Source organism: Ambystoma mexicanum, chromosome 7p (assembly GCF_040938575.1).
Source record: "Ambystoma mexicanum isolate Mex_15411 chromosome 7p, UKY_AmexF1_1, whole genome shotgun sequence".
In the NCBI taxonomy this organism is placed as follows: domain Eukaryota; kingdom Metazoa; phylum Chordata; class Amphibia; order Caudata; family Ambystomatidae; genus Ambystoma; species Ambystoma mexicanum.
The window spans coordinates 588,782,287-588,806,917 of record NC_090939.1 but is presented as its reverse complement, the minus strand read 5'-3'; the positions used below and the strand labels follow the sequence as shown (position 1 = coordinate 588,806,917).

General features: G+C 45.9%; 1 protein-coding gene across 1 annotated transcript in view; it reads right to left on the bottom strand.

Moving 5' to 3' along the window:
- The window catches only part of LOC138525961 (gamma-aminobutyric acid receptor subunit gamma-3-like), an 805,526-nt gene extending 781,281 nt beyond the window's left edge, over positions 1 to 24,245 (bottom strand). Inside the window, exon 1 of the mRNA XM_069636262.1 lies at positions 23,146 to 24,245. Within this exon, the coding sequence (XP_069492363.1) occupies positions 23,146 to 23,201 (56 nt within the window). The 5' untranslated portion in view covers positions 23,202 to 24,245. The remainder of the gene's footprint in view (positions 1 to 23,145) is intronic.
- Between the last annotated feature and the right edge of the window lie 386 nt (positions 24,246 to 24,631).

The window sequence follows — 24,631 nt, the reverse complement described above, 5'->3', positions numbered from 1 at the left end:
GCAAAGAATGCTTTTGCGAGGCAAAGTGAATATGCACTGCCAACAAACACTCTGATTCACAGAGTGGTGCAAAGTGTATAAGCACTATTTGCACTGTGAATTAGACCCGTTTATTGTGGTGCAAAGAGTGCTTTTGCAGGGCAAAGTGACTATGCACTGCCAACAAACACCCTGATTCACAGAGTGGTGCAAAGTGTATAAGCACTATTTGCACTGTGAATTAGACCTGTTTAGTGCGGTGCAAAGAGTGCTTTTGCGAGGCAAAGTGACTATGCACTGCCAACAAACACCCTGATTCACAGAGTGGTGCAAAGTGTATATGCACTATTTGCACTGTGAATTAGACCTGTTTAGTGCGGTGCAAAGAGTGCTTTTGCGAGGCAAAGTGACTATGCACTGCCAAGAAACACCCTGATTCACAGAGTGGTGCAAAGTGTATATGCACTATTTGCATTGTGAATTAGACCTGTTTAGTGCGGTGCAAAGAGTGCTTTTGCGAGGCAAAGTGACTATGCACTGCCAACAAACACCCTGATTCACAGAGCGGTGCAAAGTGTATTTTTGCAATGCACAGTCACTTTGGACTGCAAAAGTACTCTTTGCAACGTGAATTATACCAGTTTAGTGCAGTCCTTTTGCAGTGCAAAGTGACTCTGCACTACAAAAATACACTTTGCCCCACTCTGTGAATCAGGGTGTTTGTTGTCCAAAGTCACTTTGCACTGCGCTAAACATTTTATGAACCAGGGCCAAAGTGTTTCCATTCCTCATGATTATTTTTCTATAAAGGGACATGGCTTTCCAGAGGATCATGGTATACATTGACAATAACCCAAGTTCATGCCTTATGAACACTACAGTGATGCAGTTAGGCAAGTTCTGAGTCTTCGGCCAAATTCTCCCTTCTAATTGTCCAAAGTCAGTCTTCTGAAAATAAACTGGTTTCGAGTCCATATAGTACACACTGGCGTAGCAGGGACCCCGCAGCCCAATCATTGAGGGGGGCGGGGTGGGCACCTGATGAGGACAAAGTTATGGATTTGTAAATACTGTCTTTGGAAATTGCGTTACTCGCTAAATCAAAGCAATGCTTTGGAAAAGAAAATAATGTAACTTCGTTAGACCGGCGCAGATAGGTTAAGTTGCTCACTTCTGTAATGCTTCTAGTGTAATGAACCTACTGTAACAATGCTGTAATTATCAAGGAATGCGTCCAGATACCTTTGGGTTAGGTGCACTTTACAAATGAACAAATAAATAAATAAATTATCATGCTTTGGCTAAGTGAGTAGCATAACTTATTTGAGCAGAAATCTTGAATGATGCAGCATTGGAGCCAGAAACACATGTGTGTTAATTAGAGCTCCCACTGAAATACCATGTTGGTGGCTGCTGAATTAGCTCTGAACAGTTGGAAAAGGGTCGACTGGGGAGCGATCAAAGGAAGGAAGTGTAAAATCTGGCGCCCAGGAGTAGGGGGTGGAAAAACAGAAAGTAAGCAACAGGACCCGAGCAGCAGGTAAGATCCTTTGGCTGGGACTGGAGTTGTGTGCTACCCTACTGGTTCTGCTAATATGACGTGATATAACAGCATAACACAGTGCCAAGCATAGGAGCTTTGTTCAACGTGTTTGTTTTCATGGGGTTGCACAGTAGCATGAAAGAAACTTGTGCAGACACATATCTGTTAGGCTGCAGTTTGAAAATATAACAAGCTTACATATTTGAGAAGTTGTAGAGGGTTTTTAAAAGCTTCTGCTCCGTCCATTTCAATAGTTTAGAAAGTGGTCTTCTTCAGAGTGGATACACAGATCAAAACGCGTGTCTTTCCAGGTTGATTCTGCTGCTCAAACACTTATGTTAAAATGCCCGAACTTGTCCATTTCAATTCACAAGTAGTTGTGCTAGTGTGCACAGTTCCGCACTCCTGTGATATGCTGTTGGCAGAGGGGGCTGCCTGAGGAAGGGTGTTCATCAATGATTGCTGCCAATCTGTTAAGCCCTCTCATCCTGCACACTTCTCGTGTGAAACTGCTAGCCACAGGACTTGCAGGGTGAGGGAAGAATGCTAGGGTGCTGCAGGGATGTTGGTCTGTACGTACAGTGTAACGTGCTTAAAACTTTACTTTCTGTAGCCGGAGGCTCCCATAGAAGTGTACCAGAATACAGCAAACTCAGCCTCTAATATCAGAATGCCTTGTAGACATAGCTCTGGTGTAATAAGACTGCATAATCTGCGTAACACGAGATAACTGCTATTTGAGACCTGTGCATTCATTTGGCAATAAACCCATCGCCGGCGGGCCATTACTGCCTATGGAAATGCCCCTGGGGTCCATACATCAGGAGGTAATGGCCCGCCGGTGAGAGGCTTATTGCCATTAGTATTCCGGGGTTTAAAGCCCAGCAATACTAATGGTGTTGTTTTTTATTTTATTCTGCATTTGTATGTGCCGTTGGAAAGGCAGCCGCTGCAGTATGTGTCAGGTCTGGAAAGACTAGAACGTGCATACTGCTTCATTACTATGGATCAACAGGGTGCCATTTTGGGCCAAGTTGATCTGTAGTACTGAATTGGGAGATAATGTAGCTAGAGGCCGTGATATATTTATGTAAGCGGACTATGTGAGAAAAGGGCTGGATCACGTTCGGGACTGAGCACAGGCAATTTTGGAAGCTTCAGCGCATTGGGCCGGCCTTGTAGGTTATGTGGGTTCTTGGCAGCAAATGGCGGTGGATGACGGCGAGTGAGCAAGGTAGGAGACCCGGCACAAGATGCACACCAATGCGTAAAAGAGATTACACTGTGGTAAGGCTTGCCATTGAACCGATCCACATTCAGTGTTTCCCGTAGCATCGGCGCACCGGGTACTTTTAATATGTTAAACGCATGGCATACTCTACAGTTTAACGCCTGAGCCAGCAAAATCTGTGTAACCTGTGGCATTGCTCTGCTGCCTGAGCATGTTTTGGCTGGGGGACAGCTCTTCTGCCTCAAATGCCTGAGCATATACAATATGTGCAACCAGAGAGATAGCTCTGCTGTATGAGGCTCAGACGAACAGTACCAGTGTTACATTGTGAACAGTGGTTGAAGTGGGCGGGAGAGGTTGAGAGCAGTGTTCCCCTACTTTTAAAAATAAAATGTGCTGTTCCGAAACTTTCATTTGAAAAAGAAACTGTTCCAATATGGTTTAGTTTTAAAATAAAAGTGTAGGAAGAAGTTGAAACTTGCTCCTCAGTGCACTTCACTGAACATTCCCTTGAATAGCATGTGTGTGTTTGGGGATTTGGATTGCACGTGGGAGGGGGCGTGCCGATGGGGTTTGTGGCGAGCAGGGGCAGGCCAGCAGGGAACATAGTTTCACTACTTCTTTGTGTAAACTGCGACCACTGATTGTGGTAACTTTACAGTCTCTGATCTGAACGTTGTGTCTATGTGAACTCGGGCAGCTGTGAGTCATGACAATCTGCAGAATAAGTAAAGGCTTTATATACTGGTTAATGTTTCACCCATAAAGATCTGTGAAGTCTGGGAGCAATCTGTGCCCTCCTCCAACCCCATCACAGTAAGTGGCACCTCTGTTACATTTTACCAGCCCAGGCATATTTGAGCAATCATGGCCTAGTCATTCAATCAGTATGACAAACAGGCTGTGACAATGGGCAGCATTAGGGCCTTTTTTGAGCGACTCCCTTGTTTTGTTTGGGCTGTACACGGAAATGCACAAGCATACCCACTGGTTGGCATATTGAATCTGAATATGCACACCATCCTAAGATACATGAGTAGCACCTAGATGCTATTAGCATTATCCCGACATATCTGAGTGATACTGAGTGAAGCACCTTGGCACAGCAGGGCAGCCTCTTGTGATATGGGAACAGTGCTCTGCAATTGTATAGCAGCATGTTGACGGTTCTTATTGCACCATACTGCAAACATGATGGCCTTTTCGTTTGAAGAGAAAAAATGATGGGCAGTTTATCTCTTGGCACAGGGCCTCATCACGAGGTTGAGCGGTATCCCATATGGGATACTGCCTAACTTTATTTGCGTTACTGCCCACTCATCCGGCGATATTACCGCTGGATAACGGGTTGGATGGTAAACGTTATTCACCATTCTCCATTCGGTCCATTGGACCCAATAGGGAATTTTCGGCGCAATTACTGCAGGCGGTATCACCACGCAGTAATTGCGCCGAAAATCTGCATTTTTCTGGCGTGTTTACCTCCAGCGCTGAGCTGGGGATAAACACGCCATACTCATGATTGGTCAGAACCTTAAATATTGCAGTTACCCCATTACCCCTGCATTTAAGGGCTACTGCCCAACTCGTGATGAGGCCCACAACATTTAAATCTAGTTTTATTTGCCTTGGAAATTGGTTTATTGTGTACACTTTTCCCAGAAGGGCACACAGAGCCAGAGGAGAAGTAGTACTTGTATGGTACAAAATATTTGTCACATTGAAAAAAAGAATGTTACATTTGGCCTATTTTGTTGGAAACTCCAGCTTTATAATGAATTATGTGGACCCATGTTTTGGTCCTCAATGTCTTGTGGTGAGATTTTCCCGCTCTGCTCTAAAACCCACTGGAGAGGCACAGGCTTGTCATTATGCTTGCTCACTTGCTCAGTACAGTACATTTTAGCTAGTTTTTACAATTGCTAAGTTTACCAGCCATTACAGCTGTTTGCCCAAGACCAAAGGGTGTATTACAATACATTCCTTTGTCTGCAAGAGCTGATTGATTGCCTCACCTTGGAACACACGCTCTAAAAGTAATACACTGTTTGCCCATGATCACAAAACTAAACTCTACCTCCTTTTCGTGCAGATTGCTTTCCTCAAATTGTCCTGGGGATAAATGATATTCTGTAGTTCAGTTCTAGGAGGTTATGCCTTTGCTGCACACTTTTCTGTCAGACCTATATTTTCCAGAGCACCATGAGTTGAATTTGATGTTGTGAAATACATTTTAATGAAGTGGTATTTTGTTTTGTGAATCTTAGTCACTCTTTGTAAGGATGTCTGTTGATCCTCAGATGTATTCAATTTGACTGACCATGTTTGTAATCTATGATTTTGCATCTTTCATCCTCCAGTTTGTGAGCATGCTGGTATAGATTGTGGCTACAGCTTAATTAAAGTGTTTTGCACTGACAGTTCTGGCATAGATTGTAGCCTGAACTTCTGAAAGTGAGTTAAACTCACCAAAGTTGAATAGATTGTGGCCTCTACTTTGTGGCTGGAGCTTCATGAAGTGGTGTACAGTGTCAATGCTGGCCCATGCTATGGGCACACCTGCATTAAAGCTACTTACAATGACAATGCTGGCATAAGTTGTGGATACTGACATCATGAAAATCTTGTAAACTACTCCTATGTAGTATTGGTGACATGGCATATACTAGATTTGTTAATGTATTATCCTAGAGAACCAAATATAAATTGTGTCTTTTACACCAATTTTTCTTAATCAGTTTGCTGTAAAATACATCATTTCAACACAGCATTAAAACATGTTTTCAGGTGAGAAGCTCATGAGCTCCCCTACCTCTCTAAGGCTCCCTTGCTACTCTCAGTTGCACATGCGAGTTAATGGGATATTTTAAGGCCCCTTCACTAAAAATATTCAGCTGCCGCCTGTGAGGAATTCGACCATCCACAAAATGGGCGTGCGCTCACCTGTTTTTTTTGGTAATTTTAAAAGAAATTGAAGGATGGTAGATCAGCCTCTGGAAAATATGTGGGGCTAATCCACACATATTTTCCTGTGCTCACTGCATGACATCCACATAGACCATGTACTCTGAGTGAACACAGCCTACAGGTGCAGTCCCCCTGTCATATTTAGTTGCCATATGACAGCCAGGATTACACCATGCCATCTCAGAAGGGGGAGGGCAAAACCTTCCCTCTTCCATGGTCATCCTAATTAACTAACAAACGCTCCATGGATCACCCTGTCCATTTGTTTACCTCTACAGATGGTGTCAGCAATTAACATCATTAACATAGAAATCAAGTGTACTTCAAACAGGCCCACGTGTGTGGGGTCTGTCTGCAGAGGTTAACAGGAAACCTCAACAATCTAAGTATCAAGGGCAGTGAAATGTCATGTCTGGGACAGCTGTTTACAGTAGTCATCCCCACAGGGGGACCCCATTCTAAAGGTACAAGAATGTGTTTTAAAGAATGCAGAAATGCTGGTCACGCTGCTGCTTCAAGGGAGACGTGTTGCTTTAATCAGGAACCACAGAGAGCTCAATTAACCAGAGAGACCTGTTGATCCACAACAGACAGGAAGATGGGTGGAACTCAGTATTACATGTTTTCACCCCTTTACCCTTTTCCTTTCAAATCACTCTGGTTATGACCTCATGCACACAGGAGATTGTTGGTGGGGACCCAGGATATGTTCAGTGACGTAGGCTTAGCCTACACCAATCACTGTGGCCCATTTGGTTTTAAAAGAGGGTTTAGCCCCTCTTTTGGGTAGATCATCTGAAAGCTTCACCAGAAGGAGAAATAAGAACTCAGCATTGGATCCTGGCTGAAGGTACTGTCTGCCTTACATCTTCCACCAGTGAAGGGAGGCCAGGACCTTCAAGAGGGAAGCAATATCCCTCCCCTAAACATCTCCTGGGGAACAAAGGGAGATACCGAATCCAGAGGACCCTCCAGCAAAATCCAGAACTGGTACTCAGCCAGCACACAGTGTGCCCTGCTTGGCTCTGCAGCTAGCTTCCTAGATGGGAAGTGCCAGAGAGTCTCTGAACCAAACCAAGGGCAAGGCAGCTGCCTGCAACACTGTTCTCAGCTTTGGGCCATCCACCTTAAAGGATGGCATGACCCCAGCGAAGAAGCTAGGAGAAGTGCATTGACAAGCATCTACCCACGTCTGCTTAAAATTACATTTTCAAGCCAGTCGAGCCCCTGGAGCTGCAGCTGACTGCACCGCTGACTGTTGTTACACTGCAGTTGCTAACGCCATCCAAGACGCCTCCAACAGTGCTTCAACAAGTACTGAGACAACAATTCCTCCTAGCTTCGTCACTGGGCTTCTTATCGTCCTTTAAGGCGGATGGCCCAAAGCTGAGGAAAGTATTGCACGAAACGGCCTTGCCCTTGGTTTGGTTCAGAGACTCTCTCGCACTTCCCGCCAAGGAAGCTTGCTACACTTCCAGATCCAGCCCCTCAGAGACATTCTTCCTTTTATCACCTTCCGCCAGAAGCTCAATGTATCCAGCGTTCTGATCCTCTCCAGGCTGGACTACTACAAAAGCCTCATTTTCAATCTTCCTCTCTCCTCCCTTTGCCCCCTCCAGCTAATCCAGAATAGGGCTGCAAGACTTATCATTGGCCTCAAACCCAGAGACTGTATCTCTGCAGCCCTAAAATCTTTCCACTGGCTCCGGTTGGCTGCAAGGATCAAATTCAAGAAACTCTGAATCATCCACAGGGCCTTCTGGAGCCTGGGACCAGGCTATCTACAAATTTCCCTCCCTAAATACTCTCCTGCTAGAGCCCTACGCTCCTCTAATGCCAACTCTTTGACTGTCAAACGCTTCTCCAAGCAAAGAGTGGGGTGTAGGTCCCTCTCCTTGGCTGGTGCCTCCCTTTGGAACAGCCTCCTTGCTCCTCTCAGATTTGAGACTAACCGCTTTACGTTCCGGAAACTGCTCACAACTCTGCTTCTTTACCTATTTCCCTCCCTTGCTAATCACCCCACTGTCGCTGTGACCAGTGGACTGATCCTTGTGAACCTCACAGGATCTCAGGCCCTTCCTCCCAGTCAATTTCAGCACCCCTCACCCCCCACTGCACTGCCTTGTGGGTCGCTGCCTGGCAGTGCCGCATACCACCCTTGAGAGTTGCCTGTACTAGCACTTAGCCTGAGGCTCTCCTCCTGGTTCCCCTTAGCACTTCCCTCCTGTGATCTCCTCCAGTACTTGTCCACTCCTATGCTCCCCTTTGTATCCCCCTCCCCTGCACTTCTCTTCAATGCACGTGCATGGCCGAATGACAAAAGGTCTAGTAGGACCAGAACTGTATATATATTACTGTTTATTTTTGCCACTATTATTATTTCCCCTGTTCCCTTCCCATATGCAACCTGATTCATGGAATTTTTTGTGCGTAAAATGCACATTTCTGCGCCATACTTCCCGAAAATCCACATACCTCAAACAGGGATTTTCGGGCAGAATGGTGAGCAAATGTGCGTTTTTAGCGCAAATAATTCCATGAATCAGGGTGTTAGCCGTGTGGTGCTTTGAAACACAATTCTGAAGCACCTTACAAATGCTCATTAAAATAAAATAAATTAAAAAACGAATTTTATTAGGCACAGGCAAAACTCATGTGTAGCTATTGTGGCAATACTGACATTGTCAGGCCCTACCACCATAAGTCTATTCTTAAACTGGCAATACTGGCATTTTTCTGCATAACCATCATAAGTATGTACGTATTTTAGCAATACTAGCATTGTTAGGCATGGCCACCATGAGTATGCTCTTTTACTGTCATTACTAGGCAGAGTCGCCACAAGTGTGTTTGTTAAAGTGAAAATAGATGGTAGATTGACAGGGACAGCATGCGTGTGTTCTTAAAGTGACAATACTGCGATCATTTTAGCACAGACAACATGCTGCTTGTATTCTTGGTGTGGAAATACCCGCATGCTCTTGTCTTTGACATTGGACTAGCTTTCACTTCGTAAGTTCACATTCTTTGACAGGGCCAAACTGAGCATTTCATCCCTCTGAGATTTAAATACTGAGGGTCATAAAATGGGGTAATAATGACAACTCGTATTACAGCACTTATAAGTGGGAAGAATCTGGCATGAAGTGTTGTATAAGAACAAAATTAATGTTATTATATCTTAGCATTATATGCATGGAATTTTCTTTTATAGGGGCAATTCTGGAGTTATTTAGCACAGCCAACATGAATGTGTTCTTATAATGGCAAAACAGACATGTTTGGGCACAGCAAACATGAGTGTTCTTACAGTAGCATACTGATGTATATAATTTCACAACCAGCATTAAAATGTCTTTGTACAGTGGCAACATGCTGGAATACATTGTGGGGACTGCATATGTATTTTGTGTTATATGGAATATGGTTCTAGAAGTAGGAGTGGGTATGTGTGTGATTGTAGGCAGTGGATCGGACTGAATGCTGATTTAGAAAGTGGCAAAATAAGAAAACTCATGGTACCAAACTTTTCCCAATGATGGTGTGTTGTGGTACAATGTTAGAAATACGAACAATAGTTGATGCAAGTGTTGTGGTGGCCATGAGATATGCTCATTAAGCCCTTGGAGTTTGGAGGCCACAATTGTGATGGATCCGTTATAGGCACCTGCTACAAATAACAGGTAGCCAAGGATCAGGGAATGCCAAGACAGCTGTGAGAAGGGACTGAGCCAGAATAGGTCATGTAAAAAGGTGAGTGTGGGGAACTGCATTGGGAGAAAGGGAATAGGGAAGGGAACATGGAAGAAAGCAGAAACAACTCTACAAGAGCCTTGAGATTATTTATTTTACATAAAGGCATATTCACTGATGTGAACTGTGGGAGTGGTGACGCTGATGAATTCCCATCCTTTAACCACCGTGTAAAATCAAGTCCACTACCATATGCCAAATGCACGATGTAAGTGAAAATACAACATATAAAGGATGCTTTCCTAACAGGCAGGCAAAGGAGACCAGTGTACAGATAAGTCATGCAACATGAACATATACAAGAGGTTATGCAACATGTAAAAGTCACCCGGCACATTATGTAAAGAATAGTGGTAGTGTGAGACTTGTTGATCCCCAAGACTTGGTACTTTACCAATGAAGTCAGCTGTTTGCCACTAAACTAATAGGCCTTAGGAGCATTAAGTATATGCAATAATGAATATGAAATGGCCACAACGAGGGGGGGGGGGGTAGGGGAGGTGCATTTAAGAAGTTGGTAAATGATAAGTCAATCTAAAGGTTTTTATGTATTTGTATAATTCACATCTCCACGTGACATTTTGAGTGAATATGGCTTTTGATTCCCACCTCCGCACCAAATTCCCAAAGAGAATATGCTTTGCCTGCCCAGTTTAGAGAAAATTGACATTCATTAAATAATTCAGACTACTTGTTATTTATGCACATTTCACACTTCCCCAAACCACATCTTCTGGCATCATTCCTTTTAGGTATACTCCACTGATAGTGAGTACTAATTCAGATCGCTAAAATGCGTCCTTATAAAGATTATGCGCTGTTTGTATTATTGTGTATCATGAAGTATGTTGTACAGTGACAATGCTGACATCTAGTAACAGCATCGTGGAAATGTACAGGAGCCTATTTTAGGCAGAATTATATGCAGTACCCCTTTGGAACACCGCACACAATTAGGACTACAAGTGAAAGTACAAATTCACCTTTGGTACAAGCCTGTACTACACAGTAAAGTGTTAGCGATGGCTGAGCAGCCAGACTTATCTCAAGAGTAAGTGAACAGTATCAATAGTTACACAAAGTACAGCAATTACTATGATTCAAACAAACACTGACTCAAGGTTTCTGAGTACAAGAATATACATTTATTTACACAACAGTTGTAAAACATTTCACTAAAGTAAAGTAGTTGAAAAATCACACTCTTAATACACTACACCGTACCCAATAGGTTCTGGACAAGTTAGGCTCAAAATGAAATGTGAGCAAAATGGAACTCCAGCAATTTAAAAGGGAGTGTAAGGAATTTCAATCAGGCACACACCCACGTCTTGGCTAGTATGTAGTGCGCAAATGAAACCCTTATTTATTTTTGTCTATAAGTTTAATATTCTGAATGATATACTACTCATATCACACCCTTGTCCAAATCTCCCCGCCCCCGGTCACACTGAACCAGGAATCAGCCTAGTTTGCAACAGCAAATATTTATTTATGAATTAAGAATTTAAAATCACAATATATTTTTAATAGGTAACAACAATCACCAATGGGGTGACAGGAACAATGAATGATATCTTTAATGCACTGGGAATCAGGTAATGAACACAAACGAATGCAGCAAAGAGAAGAATATGTTTGGGTTTGTTTGGAACAGATAGCACTGTCGTTAGAGGTTCCCCCTGCAACACCCCTCAACCCACCAATAGGCAAGATGTGAGGAGAGAGCAGGTACTCAGGAATAATACAGACCAAACAGAATGTCACTCCCACCTTCCCCTCTTAAACACAAGGGAAAACGGATTTTACTTTTCAACTGTAGAATGGCTTTGAAACTGGCTGAGCAAAAACACTAAGGGCCTGATTCACAGAACATTTTCCTATGGGATTGCCCCATTATAAAACGCTTCTGTGAATCAGGCCCTAAAAGTGTTCAAAAATGCTTAAATTATTATAAATGTCTATGGTAGCTGCTTTGAACAGATGCAAGCAATCAAAAGAAATGATTTAATCAAAAGAAAACAATTGGAATCTCAAAGGCAAAGTGGGAAATAATTTAAAGACAATTCACATGTGTATAACTTTTGCAAAATGTAAATTTGCAGCAAACTTTTACTATGCGATTTATGATTTAATGAAAATAGGTCAAATACACAGTTGTGGGTGTAGCTAATTATGTTAGGTATCGGTGAGAGTTGAAATTTCGTTTCTATCTTTAAAACCGAGGGAGTTATGAAGGTTTTAGTGGGAGGTGTTTTTTCGAAAATGAAGACACAAATTTGGACAGGAACTTCAGTTTAAAACCAGAAAATATGGATTATGCTTTTACTGAAGGCAAGAGCATGCAGGCTAGACAACCAGGTTTGGATGAAGTAAGCTCTGAGACTGATTCATGACTTCAGTAACAGATCCCCAGCACCTTCCCGGCGGAACCAGGCCAAACACTCAAAGTGGGATTTTTGGATCAGAGTTACACAAATAAAAATGACTATGGAAATGACGCTTTAGCAAACAGACAGGGTAGGATAGCACTCAAGATTTTTGCACTGTTACTGTTTATGAAAGTAAGGATAGTTCAGAGATTAGGGTGGAACAAGATAAGGCAAGGTATGCAATAGTTCTCTAGCGTCTTGTTAATACTTGCAATCCAAGATTTTTGGCCCAACAAGATTCTGGTCAGTGGATCGGGTCTATCAGGGAAGGACAGCACATCAGCTAGGAACAGCTAGGCTGGTCACCAGAACTGCACGGGTTCTGCCCTTCTTGTTTCTGGATATTTCAGATCAGCGAGCTGGCAAGCTCATCAGGCAAGCATTAAGGTAGCCAGCCAGATAGTTTCAGAATGCTTCCTCACACCACAGAGCTCCACTGGGTTGTAAGGATTAGTTGAGGATTAATTGAGGATTGAGTCTTAACTGAAAATGGTACAGCTACTGCTTGGCCTGGTCATTGGCATCTGGATCCGGAATGATGTTAAAGGCTGGATGTTGAATGCTGGAACAAAGTGCTTCGCTGGAATCAGAAGAGAGAGTCCCTATGTGCTTTCAGATGTCACTATTTATCCTTTCAAATGACATCACAAACATGTGTGTATGGGCCGGCTTAACTAAACTTGCCCCTGTGAACTGGGTTTGGATCAGAGCCTCATCTCTGCCTTGCACCTGATTGATTGGATCAAAGCCAGATGATGTCACGTTTATGGTTTGGTGTTTATAATCCTTAGAAACCTCCCCTAGCCAGTAGTATCAAAATCAAATTTTGTCCTAAATACATATTTATAAATTTGTAACCTCAACGAAAATCGCATACAAGGATTACATATTTTATGGATTATCTGTTCATCTAAATCCCACATCTGTGAGACCTTGTTTCGCCTTTTGGCAGCATTTTGTCCATTTCGTCATGAAAACATTTTCCAAACTTTCTCCAAATTTCCACAAATGTGCATGTTTACCATAGGAATGTGTGTGCAAAGGTTAACAATTCTAGCATAAATACGGCTCCCATAAAACCACATATATTGCCATTCCAGTTCAGAATATGCTACACAGTTCCACCACGTTTTGAAATGTAGGGCCAAAAATTAGATCAACACATCTGCCTTTTTATATTTTTCACCACTTCTGATAGCGAGTTATGAGTCTCTATAAAATGTTCATTACATATTCTTAGCAGCAAATGGTCAGCGTTTTGTCTGTCTCTGGAGGCAAGGAGCAGCCCCCACCTTTTGGATTTCTTTCAAGGAGCAGCCCCCACCTTTGGGATTTCCTTCTGCATGCCTAGTTTACGACTTCTTCACATGTCCATTTCCTCGCCTGGAGAATCTGCCATTGTTCAGTCCTTGGTAGCAGACAAAAGTCTGGCCTACCCCACAATTATCATGTGTCAGTGAGCATCTGCTGAGATCAACACCCTGCCCTTGGGTGGAAAGCTGTTTTTCAACCTCTTGCAGGCCCAGCCAGCCTAAGTTAATTCTTAATTTCTTGACTGGAAATCCAGCATAAAACAAACTGGTTACATCCGATGACATAGATAAATTACATTCTTAGATTTAAACCTGTGGGATCAAAACAACTGAGATCCAAGTTCCTTTCAGCAACAGTCCTTTTTTATTAGCTAATCCAACAGATCTTTAGTTTTAGACAACTTTCAAGTTTAATCAGGAAAGCCCATTTGACAGGAGCTGTCACTCACAGGTAGCCCTGTGTGGCTGCACACAGATTTTTGACAGGAATTGTCATTCACAGGCAATCCAGTTTTGCTGAGAAGGTGTATTGCTCTGAACATTTCAGGACCTTGTAAATTCACAGTGCTTCATTAGATTACCTGATTTTAGTGCCAAGCAAGATTTTGAGTGTTGGAAAGTGTTATGTACAGGCATTTTGAAGTTTCAGCAGCAAAATACATGTCATTTACAGGCAAATTTGGGAGTTTCACTTGCAAAGCGCTGTTTCTTCCTCTGCAATCTATGTTTACTTGTCATGGAACCCACTGGCACTTTTTCTGCAGTGTGTGCTCTGTTCCACCACACATGCACCATGGGTGGCAGGTTCTGCAGCCATCTTTTTGTGTGTTGAAAAACATGGTTTTAGAGGTTTTGGCACGCACAAGGGTTTTGCCACCATTTTACTGTTTCTCGCACCTTAGATAGCAGAGTGATCCGCATAGTATAGCAGAGTGGGTCAATACATCCCACAGTAGGGAAAAACAAAGTTAGACAAGAAATGAGCAGTTACAACAAGTAAGTAAGCAGGGCAATCTAGAAAAAAGGAAGTACAGTGTGAAAATCAAATTCAAGGGGCCTGGCCCAAAGTCAAGGGACCAAAGTCTTTGCTCAAGATCACACAGTTCAGGGTAGTTCACAGTTAATTCTTTGCCAAGATTTCAGGACGAAGTTGGTCAGCAGAAAAGTTAGCTTAAAGAATGGAGGAGGAAAAGCCCTCCGATAGGGAAAAGGTTTCACATGCTTTCACCGCGGCTGGACGAAACGAACAACCGGATTTGAACAGTACCTTAAATGGACAAGAAGGGTGTAGCTGAGGTGAATGTTCCTGGTAGGTCCTGCAGTCTCACGGTTCCTAAAGCGACTGTCAGACTGGCATGAAGTAGGAAGACTGGAGGGTCCTGCACTACCCAGGGAAGAAACCAGCAGCAGAGCCAAGCAACAAATAAAAGATGTGCTCCTTAAAACGCAAGCAGGGTCAGTTCCTCCTGGCTATCCGGTTCACTGTAGCTCTGTACAGCAGATTCGACCAGAGAAGGGAGGCGTGGCGAGCAGTTTGGTGAACTGGTTGTTCCCACCAGCTCAAGGGCAGAAGATTCCTTGCAGAGCTTCCCTGTCGTTGGAGTATGAAGATTTGGACCTGCAGCAGGGCTTCACTGGGCGGTTCAGTCATGGGAGGGGTCCTCTTCTGTCAGCTCCTCTCCGGTTCGCACATTCCAGTGGTGACTCTGCCTTTCCAGCCCCAGAGAACTGCTTTTTATGCAGTTTTGCCCCATTCACACAGCCTGGTTGTCAATTACACAGCAGGGTGGCTGTCCCGCCGGGACAGTCACCACAGCCAATCAGATCAGTGTGCGACATGGGTCTCCAAGGAAACCCTGTGCAGGGAGTCCTAAACCCCTCCCTCACATCCTGCCCCCACCCCAGACATACAGGCACCTAAGGAGGGCTTCTGTGTAGAAGCCCGCAAAAGGACGGTGAACAAAGGAACCAAGCCTTGTTTGGCGTGCAGAGTAAAACACGAGAAAGACCTTTACAAAAAGAAATGGCGAATAAACCTAGCCAGAACCATATAAAAACGTACATAGTCTAGGGGGTTTAAGTTCAAGGCTACCAAGATAGCCTAAAACAATACCAGGGCTATTTAAGATAACCACGGTAGGAAAAATAGGGTAGTTACCACTGCCACCAAATTTAATGAAAAGAGAGGGAAACAATGCTCCAAGAGAAACAGACAAAAAGGGATAAGTATTAACCCTTTCCAGAACTCTATTTAAGATAGTTTGTACTGGCTCTGAGTTTTAAAAGAGACTAATCAAGTAAATGGCAACTTTACAAGTTCTGGGAGACAGTAGTCAGCCCCAGAAAATGGAGTAGGAGTTGGGGAGTCAAAAAGACACCCCTGTGTCACTGCACTGAAGGTGCTGTGTAACACACAGTAAAACGATGATGACTGTGGACTATGTTAGGCTCCACAGTCTATGAACACAAGCAAATGTTAAACACATGCAGCACAACATATGTAAGAGTGGGAAAAAAGGCTCACACTCTTACCAGGTGAAAAAAATAAATCCTAGAAATGCAGCACAGCTGCTAAGGGACTAAGTAGGTAAGGGAAATTAGCCATTCTGGAGAATTCTCCCTAACAGCCTATATAACTGAGTATAAACTGTATAACTTCCTATCTAATTGTTCTCAAAAAGTCGTGCATAAAATGTACAATTTCGAGCATGTTTAAAATGTTCTCAGGAGAAGCCCCTACCTCCTCCATGGACAGCCCTTGATTGGCTGGTACTCTAGTCACTTGCACTCTTTAATGGGAAATATGTATAACCCTTTAGAGAAATAATCACCAGCTACTGAACACTTTGCCTTGGCTAGGTAGGGCCGTGTGTTAATGTTGTGAAGGCTTCCAGGGGTGTGTGAGGGAGAAGCAATCAGTAGTAGCCCACCCACTTGAGTGCAGCCTTGTGATCTTAGGCAAATGCTATACATCCTGAGATGTATTGTTCCATATACATGTTTGTTGGCACAATTAACACATTGATAATTAAGATTTAGTTAATGTGGCAAAATGAACGCCATTGTATTAAAATGAACTCTTCTGCAAACAAGTGTCTGCCCTAAATCCCCACTTAAATCCCCCAGATCTTTTACAGCATAGGGACCTAATTCGTGGAACTTTAAGTGTGGTGCAAAGTCACTTTGCACTGCCAACAAACACCCTGATTCACAGAGCAGTGCTAAGTGTATTTCTGTCGTCTTTTGTCCTGTGCTTATGTTGGCCTTCGTGTAAATGTCTGTGCCCCGATGCCTGCGGTCTGTTGGGCGCATTACACATAAATAAATAAAAATAATAAATAAATAAATAAAGTGACTTTGCACTGGTGCAAAAGTGGCATAAAGTCACTTTGCACTGCAAAAATACACTTTAGGCTCAATTCATGGAGTTTTTGCACGATTAAAAGTGACTTGTCATTGGTGAAAAGTGACTTTGCACTGCCGACACAAACCCTGATTCATGGAACTGTGCAAAGTGTATTTTTGCAGTGCACTGCAAAAATACACTTTGCACAGTTCCATCAATCAGGGTTTGTGTCGGCAGTGCAAAGTCACTTTTCAGCAATGCCAAGACACTTCGAACTGTGCAAAAATTCCATGAATCGGGCCCTAAGTAAATCAGGGTATTTGTTGGCAGTGCAAAGTCACTTTGCACCGATCTCAAAATTCCATGAATTGGGGTCTTCGTCTCCAAAATGTTGGTTTTATCTGAGCCATACCAACTATGATCTGACCCCAGCTGAACCAATGTGCCTGCCACTGTCTCCCAGGCCCGGTGTTGTGCTGCAGAGCTGACGCTGAAAGTCAGGTAATCCGGGACATGTTGGTACAGTTATCTGGCAATCCCCCTGTCGCTAATGCTGCTGTGCACGCCAGACAGTCCTGGCTGTGTTTCAACAATGATGCTAACTCAGTGACACTTGCTGCCCATTGTTAATAATGACGTCTATTGGGCACAAGCTGAGCTGTCAATAGACGCTCTCATCTTTCAATGTTACTCATGTTTTCGACCTTGAAGGAATGAAAGGCAGAGTCAGATCTAAAGGGATTCAATCAGATGCCTGCAGATATTTGTGTGGCCCCTGATCCCGGCATATGCATGCACATCCAGCTCCCATGCTATCGGAGGATTAGCAAAAGCATAGTGTGAGGCACGGCACATACACATCCACTGTTTCTTGCAGACCAACCCTTCACTCCTCCCAGCAAGGCCTGTTTCTAGGTTGGATGGCATGACGGGGCATAGGTCATCTGGTGGACTGTTCCCAGCCTGTGCTTGGTGAACTCTGCCTTTGACCATCTGTTTCGAGGGATTGGGTTTCCTAGGAAGAGCCAGGACACCTCTGTGGTATCAGCAGAACATTTAAAACGTAGACTAGAGTTTGAAGACACAGCATTTAGTGGGCCATTGGAATTGTTAGTTGGATGACCCTTCGGTGGAGTAGTTGTTGCACACATATATTTGCCCTGGCAGATAAAATGTTAACACATAGCTGAACCAAACAGAGCTTAGGAGATGTATTGTCAAGTGCCTAAAGTGAAGACAGAGCTCAAATCCTGGCTTTGCCACTTAACAGCAGTCTGTGATCCTTGACAAATCAAGTAATGCCAGTGTGACTTTTCTTCCAAAATGATGGGTCACATGAAATGATTTACCTCAGAGTGCCTGGTATTCTAAAAAGCTCTCACTCGTGGTTTAGTAAACTGTGGTGTTGCACTGACAAAGCCAATTATTATGGCCTGTGCATCGTGAACATTACTGGCCCTGGGATCTGGAGAGCCCTGGCCAGGAGAACATGTGTGGGAATGTAGTGACATCGGCAATCACAAAATGGGTCTTCAGTACTCAAGGGGATCATGGAAAGTTACATTAAATGACGTTGCTAGAAAATAGCTACGAGGTAAATAACATTATGTTGGATATACGAGCGGTGGCTGGTATTCACAAGTGGGGCAATATCATGCTTAAGGCTTTTTTCAGGGGTGGACAGGGAACCAAAATAGGCCCTGGAAATAATTCGTGGGAAATAAAGTGGCCCCACATTACACATTTTCAGCAAGCCCAACACTCTTCCTGTGAGAACATTTGGATATACCACACAAAAGAGGCCCAGGGTGCAAAGGCCTACCGGGAAATCTCCAGAGCGTGCCCTATAGGCCAGTCCACCCCTGGCTTTTTTGGAGTAGCAGACAGTATGGTCGTAGTCACTTCTATCCACTTCTCATTTTGTCAGATAGGGCAAAATGATTCAAATGAGTTGCCTGCGATCACACAATTTGGTTTAGGGGTGGAGCCGGGATATGAGCCCAGTCTGCAAACGGGGAGCTTGCAAATTTGGTCTGAAAACACCTTCTGACTTTGCGATGCTGTGCACATAAAAAGTGATTGTGTTTTGCTAACTGAAGTACAAACTTATTTTTGCGGTGATGTATTGATTGCTTTTATTAATATTCTGTTTCTATTGAGCCATACTGCTAAAAATAACAACATGCTTTTCATTCAGAAGCTGCAGATGCGGATTATTGCTTTGACTGTCAAAAGAAATGCCTGTCTAAGCAGTGCTTTCATTATATTGGAAACAGAAGGAATGCTACACACCCAACACGCATCTCCTGCTGAGACCGCAGGATGAAAGGATGTTATGGCAGAGACTGGGCCTGGGGCCGGCAGGGCAGGTGCCTCTTCAGCGGGATGGCCTTACACTGCGCTCAAAGGAGAGCTTGAGTTGGCAATTTCACAGGTCTTCAAATGGTAATAAAGTCAGCACTGGGTCGGGGCCACGGAAAACAATTTCTCCAGCCTCAGGGCCAGACCCTCACTTGGACTCCCCTATCAGATCATTGCTACTCACTTTCCCTCCCCGCCTTTCCCTCCAGAGCCCTCATGCCTGGCTCTCAGAAATACTCAGTTATATAGGCATGACTTGAAAAGTACGCAATTCCTAATGAAGTATATAGAAAAAAATGCAAAAGGTATAGAAACATGTTGAGCGAAGAGTCTGATTGCATCATTAGATGTCCCTTCATTGTGAATGGAAGACTACAAATCCCAGAATGCAAATCTCTGTCAGTCTAGGATTATGGGTGTTGCAAGTTTACTTAAAAATTCACAAAAAAAAGTCATTGTGTGACATGGTTGCCTGGATGTGTGTTCATTGTTTGATACAAGCATGCTTCATAGAGAAAAGTATGGCTTGTAAAAATAAATAAAAACAATAAATAAAACGTTTTGGTATGTTAGACCAGCACACATGAAAGAAAATAAGGGAAACATTATAAACGTTTTTTGTGTGAGATATGTTAATTGTCTTGAAAGAAGGCCTAGATGTGGGTCGCTGAACTGTGTGCTTTGAGAATGCAAATGTGCCTTTTGCAGCTCTTATCATATATGCATTGAAACTTGAGACCCGAGTAACACACGTGTTTTCAGAGGGACTTGGCCATGTTCAAACATATTTGTAAATCGGGCCCTTGACTTCTTGTGGAAAACAATCGTTACTCAAATGAGCAGTCGCTGGTATGTTCGGCGGTAACAAAGAGAGCGTTAGGCAGCAAGGTGTTGTCAGACTGCAGAGGGACTTGTTGTCCAGCTCCTGCCGGGCTGCTGGAGAGATGGAGGGGTGGGGGTACTTGGTGGGGACAGCGCATCCTTGCAAAGTAAAGGCGGGGTAACGCGTCTCGTGCCTGTAAGCAGCTCCACCCGTCCAGAATGCAAAATATGCAGAGGCTGCCTGTGTGGCCCTGTGAGCACAGGGCCCTGGAACATTGATGACGGCGCAGAGTACCCATCTCTAGGGCCGGCCCTGGTCGCGGAAATAACGCACATGTTTGCTTTGTTGCAACATATTAACCATACTAATAAACGATTTCTTCTCACGGGTGGGTTGCCTATACTCACTCCTCCCATGAAAATGTTATGTTTTGCCCAAAACAGCTGCCTCTCCATTAAGATGAACTCCTTACACCCCATTGTAAGAGTCCCCTCAATTTCTCATGCCACTCAAAGCACTGCTCTGGCCACAGTGCAGCCGTTCTGAAATGCCCATAACTGTCGGTGCTCGCAAAAAACAGCCTAATGTCTTGCCCCCCCCCCTCAAAAGTGACAGGTACTTGTATAATATCCGCTAGTTCTTCTGAGACCCAAATAGAGAAGGACCCCGTTCACCCCTGTGGGATTACATCCGAAACCTGTTGGTGAGGAGTCCTAATAATCGACAGGTTGCGTCAGACCGGAAATTGTAAATTAAATGCGTCCTGCGTGCGATGGTTACCAGCGCGATGGGCGGAAAACAATACAGAGGGGGTGCGGGTCTAAAACTGTCCTGCAAAAGTGTTGCAGTGAAAACATACCCCCTTCCTCGGCGCCGTTCACCGTGTCGTGAAGACATGCCAAGTGTATTTATTTCTGCCAAGTGACATCACCCCCAGACATGGCATAGTCAAGTAATCGTCGACTCGCACTGGTCGGGACATCCAAGCCGCATCCGTCCCTAAAGGCTAGCCCATGTCCATATTGAAACCCCTGCTGCCAGGCCTACCACCTCTCCAATTCTAGGTACAGCAAAGAGTGCGAAGCCCAGATACAAATAATTCCCGTGCTTATAGCCTACAGGGCCATCCAAATGACTGAAGCCTGAACTGAACTCAGATGTGTTCTCTGATAGGGCGATTCCTGTGTCTTAAGGGTGTTACAGAGTAAAAGGTGCGCACCATTTATTACAACATATAGGAAACAAGGTTTGCCGAAATAGATTTCAATACGCAGATTTCGGGGGGGGGGGGTTCTCAAGTCCAGTGTTTGGAAGAGTTGCCGAAGCAAGCTCGTGCGTTGGCCTGGTCGGTCCTGCAAACAAGCAGAGTTCCATTTGGAAAACGGGGGGGGGGGGGGCGGAGAGGTCCGATCTTAACAAATAGGCCAATCTGTCCCGAGATGAAAGTTGATATTCAGATCCTGTAACAGACAGTCGCGAGGGTCACAACAGATGCATCCGCGGCTACTCTGAGCGGGTGCTAAACGACCCGTGGGCGCGGCTGATTTCGGCTATTAATTGCACAGCCCCCGGAGGTCTACATGCTCGGTATAACGCATCACCCCACGGGGCCCTGGTGGCATTGCAGTCCAGCTCGCTCGTGGCACGGGCCCCTCTCCGGCTTCCCTGGCCCCACGGTGCTCCGGCGTTAGTCCCTGCCAGAGCATTCTAAGCCGGCGTTACCGACTGTGACCTGTAACTCATGCGCACCTGCTAAGTGTGCGCCTGCACGGCGTGCACGCCCCGAAGAGCAGCGCGGCACGACTAAGAACCGGCGCACCTGCGGAGGATCTTGGTGTCCCTGCGTCATTTCACCCTTTGCGTGTGTGGGGGTCACCAACAGGTGCTGCCTGTGAGTTGCCGTTATTCCAGACAAGCTACACCACCGGATAAAAGGCGCCCATTCACGTTGCACTGTTGCTGTCGATCTTCCCCTGTTAAATCGCGGATCTGTCCGAGATAAATGTTCGCCCCCCACCCTCTCGTTATTGCGAATGTATCATTGTGTGTGTTTACAACACGTGTGTGCGTATCCCCTTCGGCACGAGGTGATAAGGGCGGACGCCGCTGTGGTGCACGGCGGCGCTTGGTGTTGGCATGCAGTGCAGCCGGGTTCTCGCGGGAGATGCGTGGTGATTGTGAACGGCACAGATCCGCAACAGTTAATTTATAAGGTGGCGCGAGGGGGGGGGGCGAAGTCGAGGAGACGTGTAGCAGGGGAGACGGACACACAGAAGAAGACACACAAGGGATGTCGAATGTTTTGCCTTGTGATATGCCATATCAGTTGCGTTAATCGGGTGTGTACCGCACAACGCTGCCGTTGGCATGGGCTCCAGGCGCCCATGTACACTTGTTGTGTGTGTGGCACGGGCGCATGCGGGAGGGGGGAGTTTCCGCGTTTTACGGCACCAGGGGTTACACTCCACGGGGCAGTTTCGCCACATTGTCCTGCTCCGCAAGCCCCCAATTCTTCCAAATGATACAGTGTGGTCCACAGGGCAGACGCGTGGGTTTAATAGCCACCGGCCGAGAAGGATTGGCAATTAAATGACAGCACAGCCCGACATTCAGAAACGGGCAATAAAGGTTGCCACGTACATCGGCCAAGCTGCTTTCCGGGCCCCTTGCACAGCTGTGCCTTATGAAGACAATTTCACATAAGTTGACTAACGCGTCGCTGAGGCCTCCTCGCATTTTACCAATAACTACTAAGATATTTGAGGTGAAGGGGGAGAGGGGGGCGGGGGTACGATGGCATCACTCCTGCGAGTAAATAGTTCCTTAACTGGGGAAGCCAGCACCATAATTCGAGATGGGAACCTTCGCGAGGGATGAAGGGGTACGCCAAGTTGAGCCATTTAGGGTGATCTGCCCCGTAGATCGAAGTAAACCCGACTAGCTCCTAGATGCACATAGACTCCAGCAAGAGGAGCTATATAAAACAACAATGTGAATTATTTTGATTAACAGAGACACAGAGCAATAAAGGACGTGATGGACACCTGTCTTTTTCTTCAAATGCACCAGGAAGATAAACCCATACACAAGCCATTCACCATGCGCCGCGGGGCACAAGCAGGGCACCCTGGGCACGCCTTGCCGCCGAGAAGCTGAACCGAGCGGCCGGAGAGCCCGGAGCCGGCGGGGTCAGATAGCCTCCAGAGACACGGTGGTATGACACGAACACACCATATACCGCGCCATCGGTTGCTCATCATAATAGCAAGCAGACGAAAGAAAACGCGCACCTGTGTTCCGTGTGCGCGGAAATGACAGTGCGTGCGCGCACGAGTGAACCCCACACACCCAGCAGAGAGGGTCGCACGCGGCGCCTACAGGTTTTGGAAAGACTTACCAGGCTTTGAGGACTGACAGTAAGAAGAAGCAGGCCACCTGGAGCTTTGCTGACATGATTGGAGCGGAGGAAAGCAGTTGGAGGGCGGGCAGTGCCAACGAAACCAGGCAGAAATGTCGGAAATCCCCCTTTGCCGTCCTTGTAATCCCAGTTCCGATGTGCGGTAAAAGCCCTGCTTTTCAGCATCCGAAGCAGGCGCTCTTGCCCCAGCCGAAGCGCGCAGCAGCGGCTATCCAGAGTCGCGCAGGTGTCTCCCTTACTTTCGCTAACTCGCCGTCAATTGATTGGACACAGGGGCTGTCCCTGCCGCTCTCCCCCGCTGGGGTTAGGGAGCCCCCCCGGCCCGCGGGAAGCCATCGGTCGCGCTGTGGCGGGAGATCCGCGGCGCATCCGTGCCTCAGCTGGAGCCCTTCGGCAGCAGCAGCCCCGTGTCCCACTCTCAGCGCTTCCGCCAGAGGCGCAGGCACGGTCGGTCCCCCTTCCTGGCACCGCAGCTCGCTCAGCGGCAACCTGTGCGCTTGCAGCGCGCCGGATCCGTCATCTTCCTAGCACCTGGGGAGAGCCGGGCTCCTCCGCGCGGCTGCCAGGAGGAGCGGAGGGAGGCGCAAGAGCGAGGGCCGGCTCCAGAACGCGCGCCCCGTCCTTCTGCGCTCCCTGCGCGCTGCGCACTAGCTCAGGGTCCTCCGATGGTGGCGGCACGGGAGCAGCGTGTCCTTGCCAGGGCCGCGTGCAGATCGGGGTCCAGATTTTGTTGCTGCAGCGATTGGGTGCCCGTCCAGCCGCGGGGTCATAGCCGCCCGCGCCTAGTGCCTGTGCTTCAGGGAGAGTTTCGCAGGCAACTGTGCCAAGACTCAGAGACGTGCCGCTGCCAGCTGAGCCGGTGCCACGCCGCAGGTTTACATTTAGGGCAGAGGTCCCGCTTCAGCAGCTTCTTGTGTAAGTTGGCATTTGGTGTTGGGCCAGCCTTCGGTAGCTGCTACTGCGATTGCTGCAAGTCACAGTTCAGCATTTGGTGCCCAGCCTCGTGCCCGGCTCCCTGTGGCCTTCTCAAGGCTGCCTGGACCTCTAGCGCCGCGGAAGCTCTCTTTCAAGTTCACCGCATCTTTGGACGACTCACATCCGTTGACTCATTGGTGAACTTTGGACTGTTCCATACACGCTCCCCTTTGCCTCTTACATGTGAATGATCAATGCTATGTTATGGGAAGCGAGAAGCAGGGGGCATGCGAGATGGGTGCTAGCAATTATTGGTGGGGCTTCCATCAAATTGTCCTCCTTTGAGAAAACAACACTAAAAACGCAGAAGTGGGACCGGCAAGGGCACAGACACAATTGCTTGAAATTTGACGCAACGGTGCGGAATTCTCTACGACTAAACATTCACGAATTCTCTTTATCTTGAATTAATATGCCAAGTAAAGTATGTGTGATGAACTGACTCTGCAGGAGTACACGTGTGAGTAGAGGATGACGCGCGCTCTCAAGC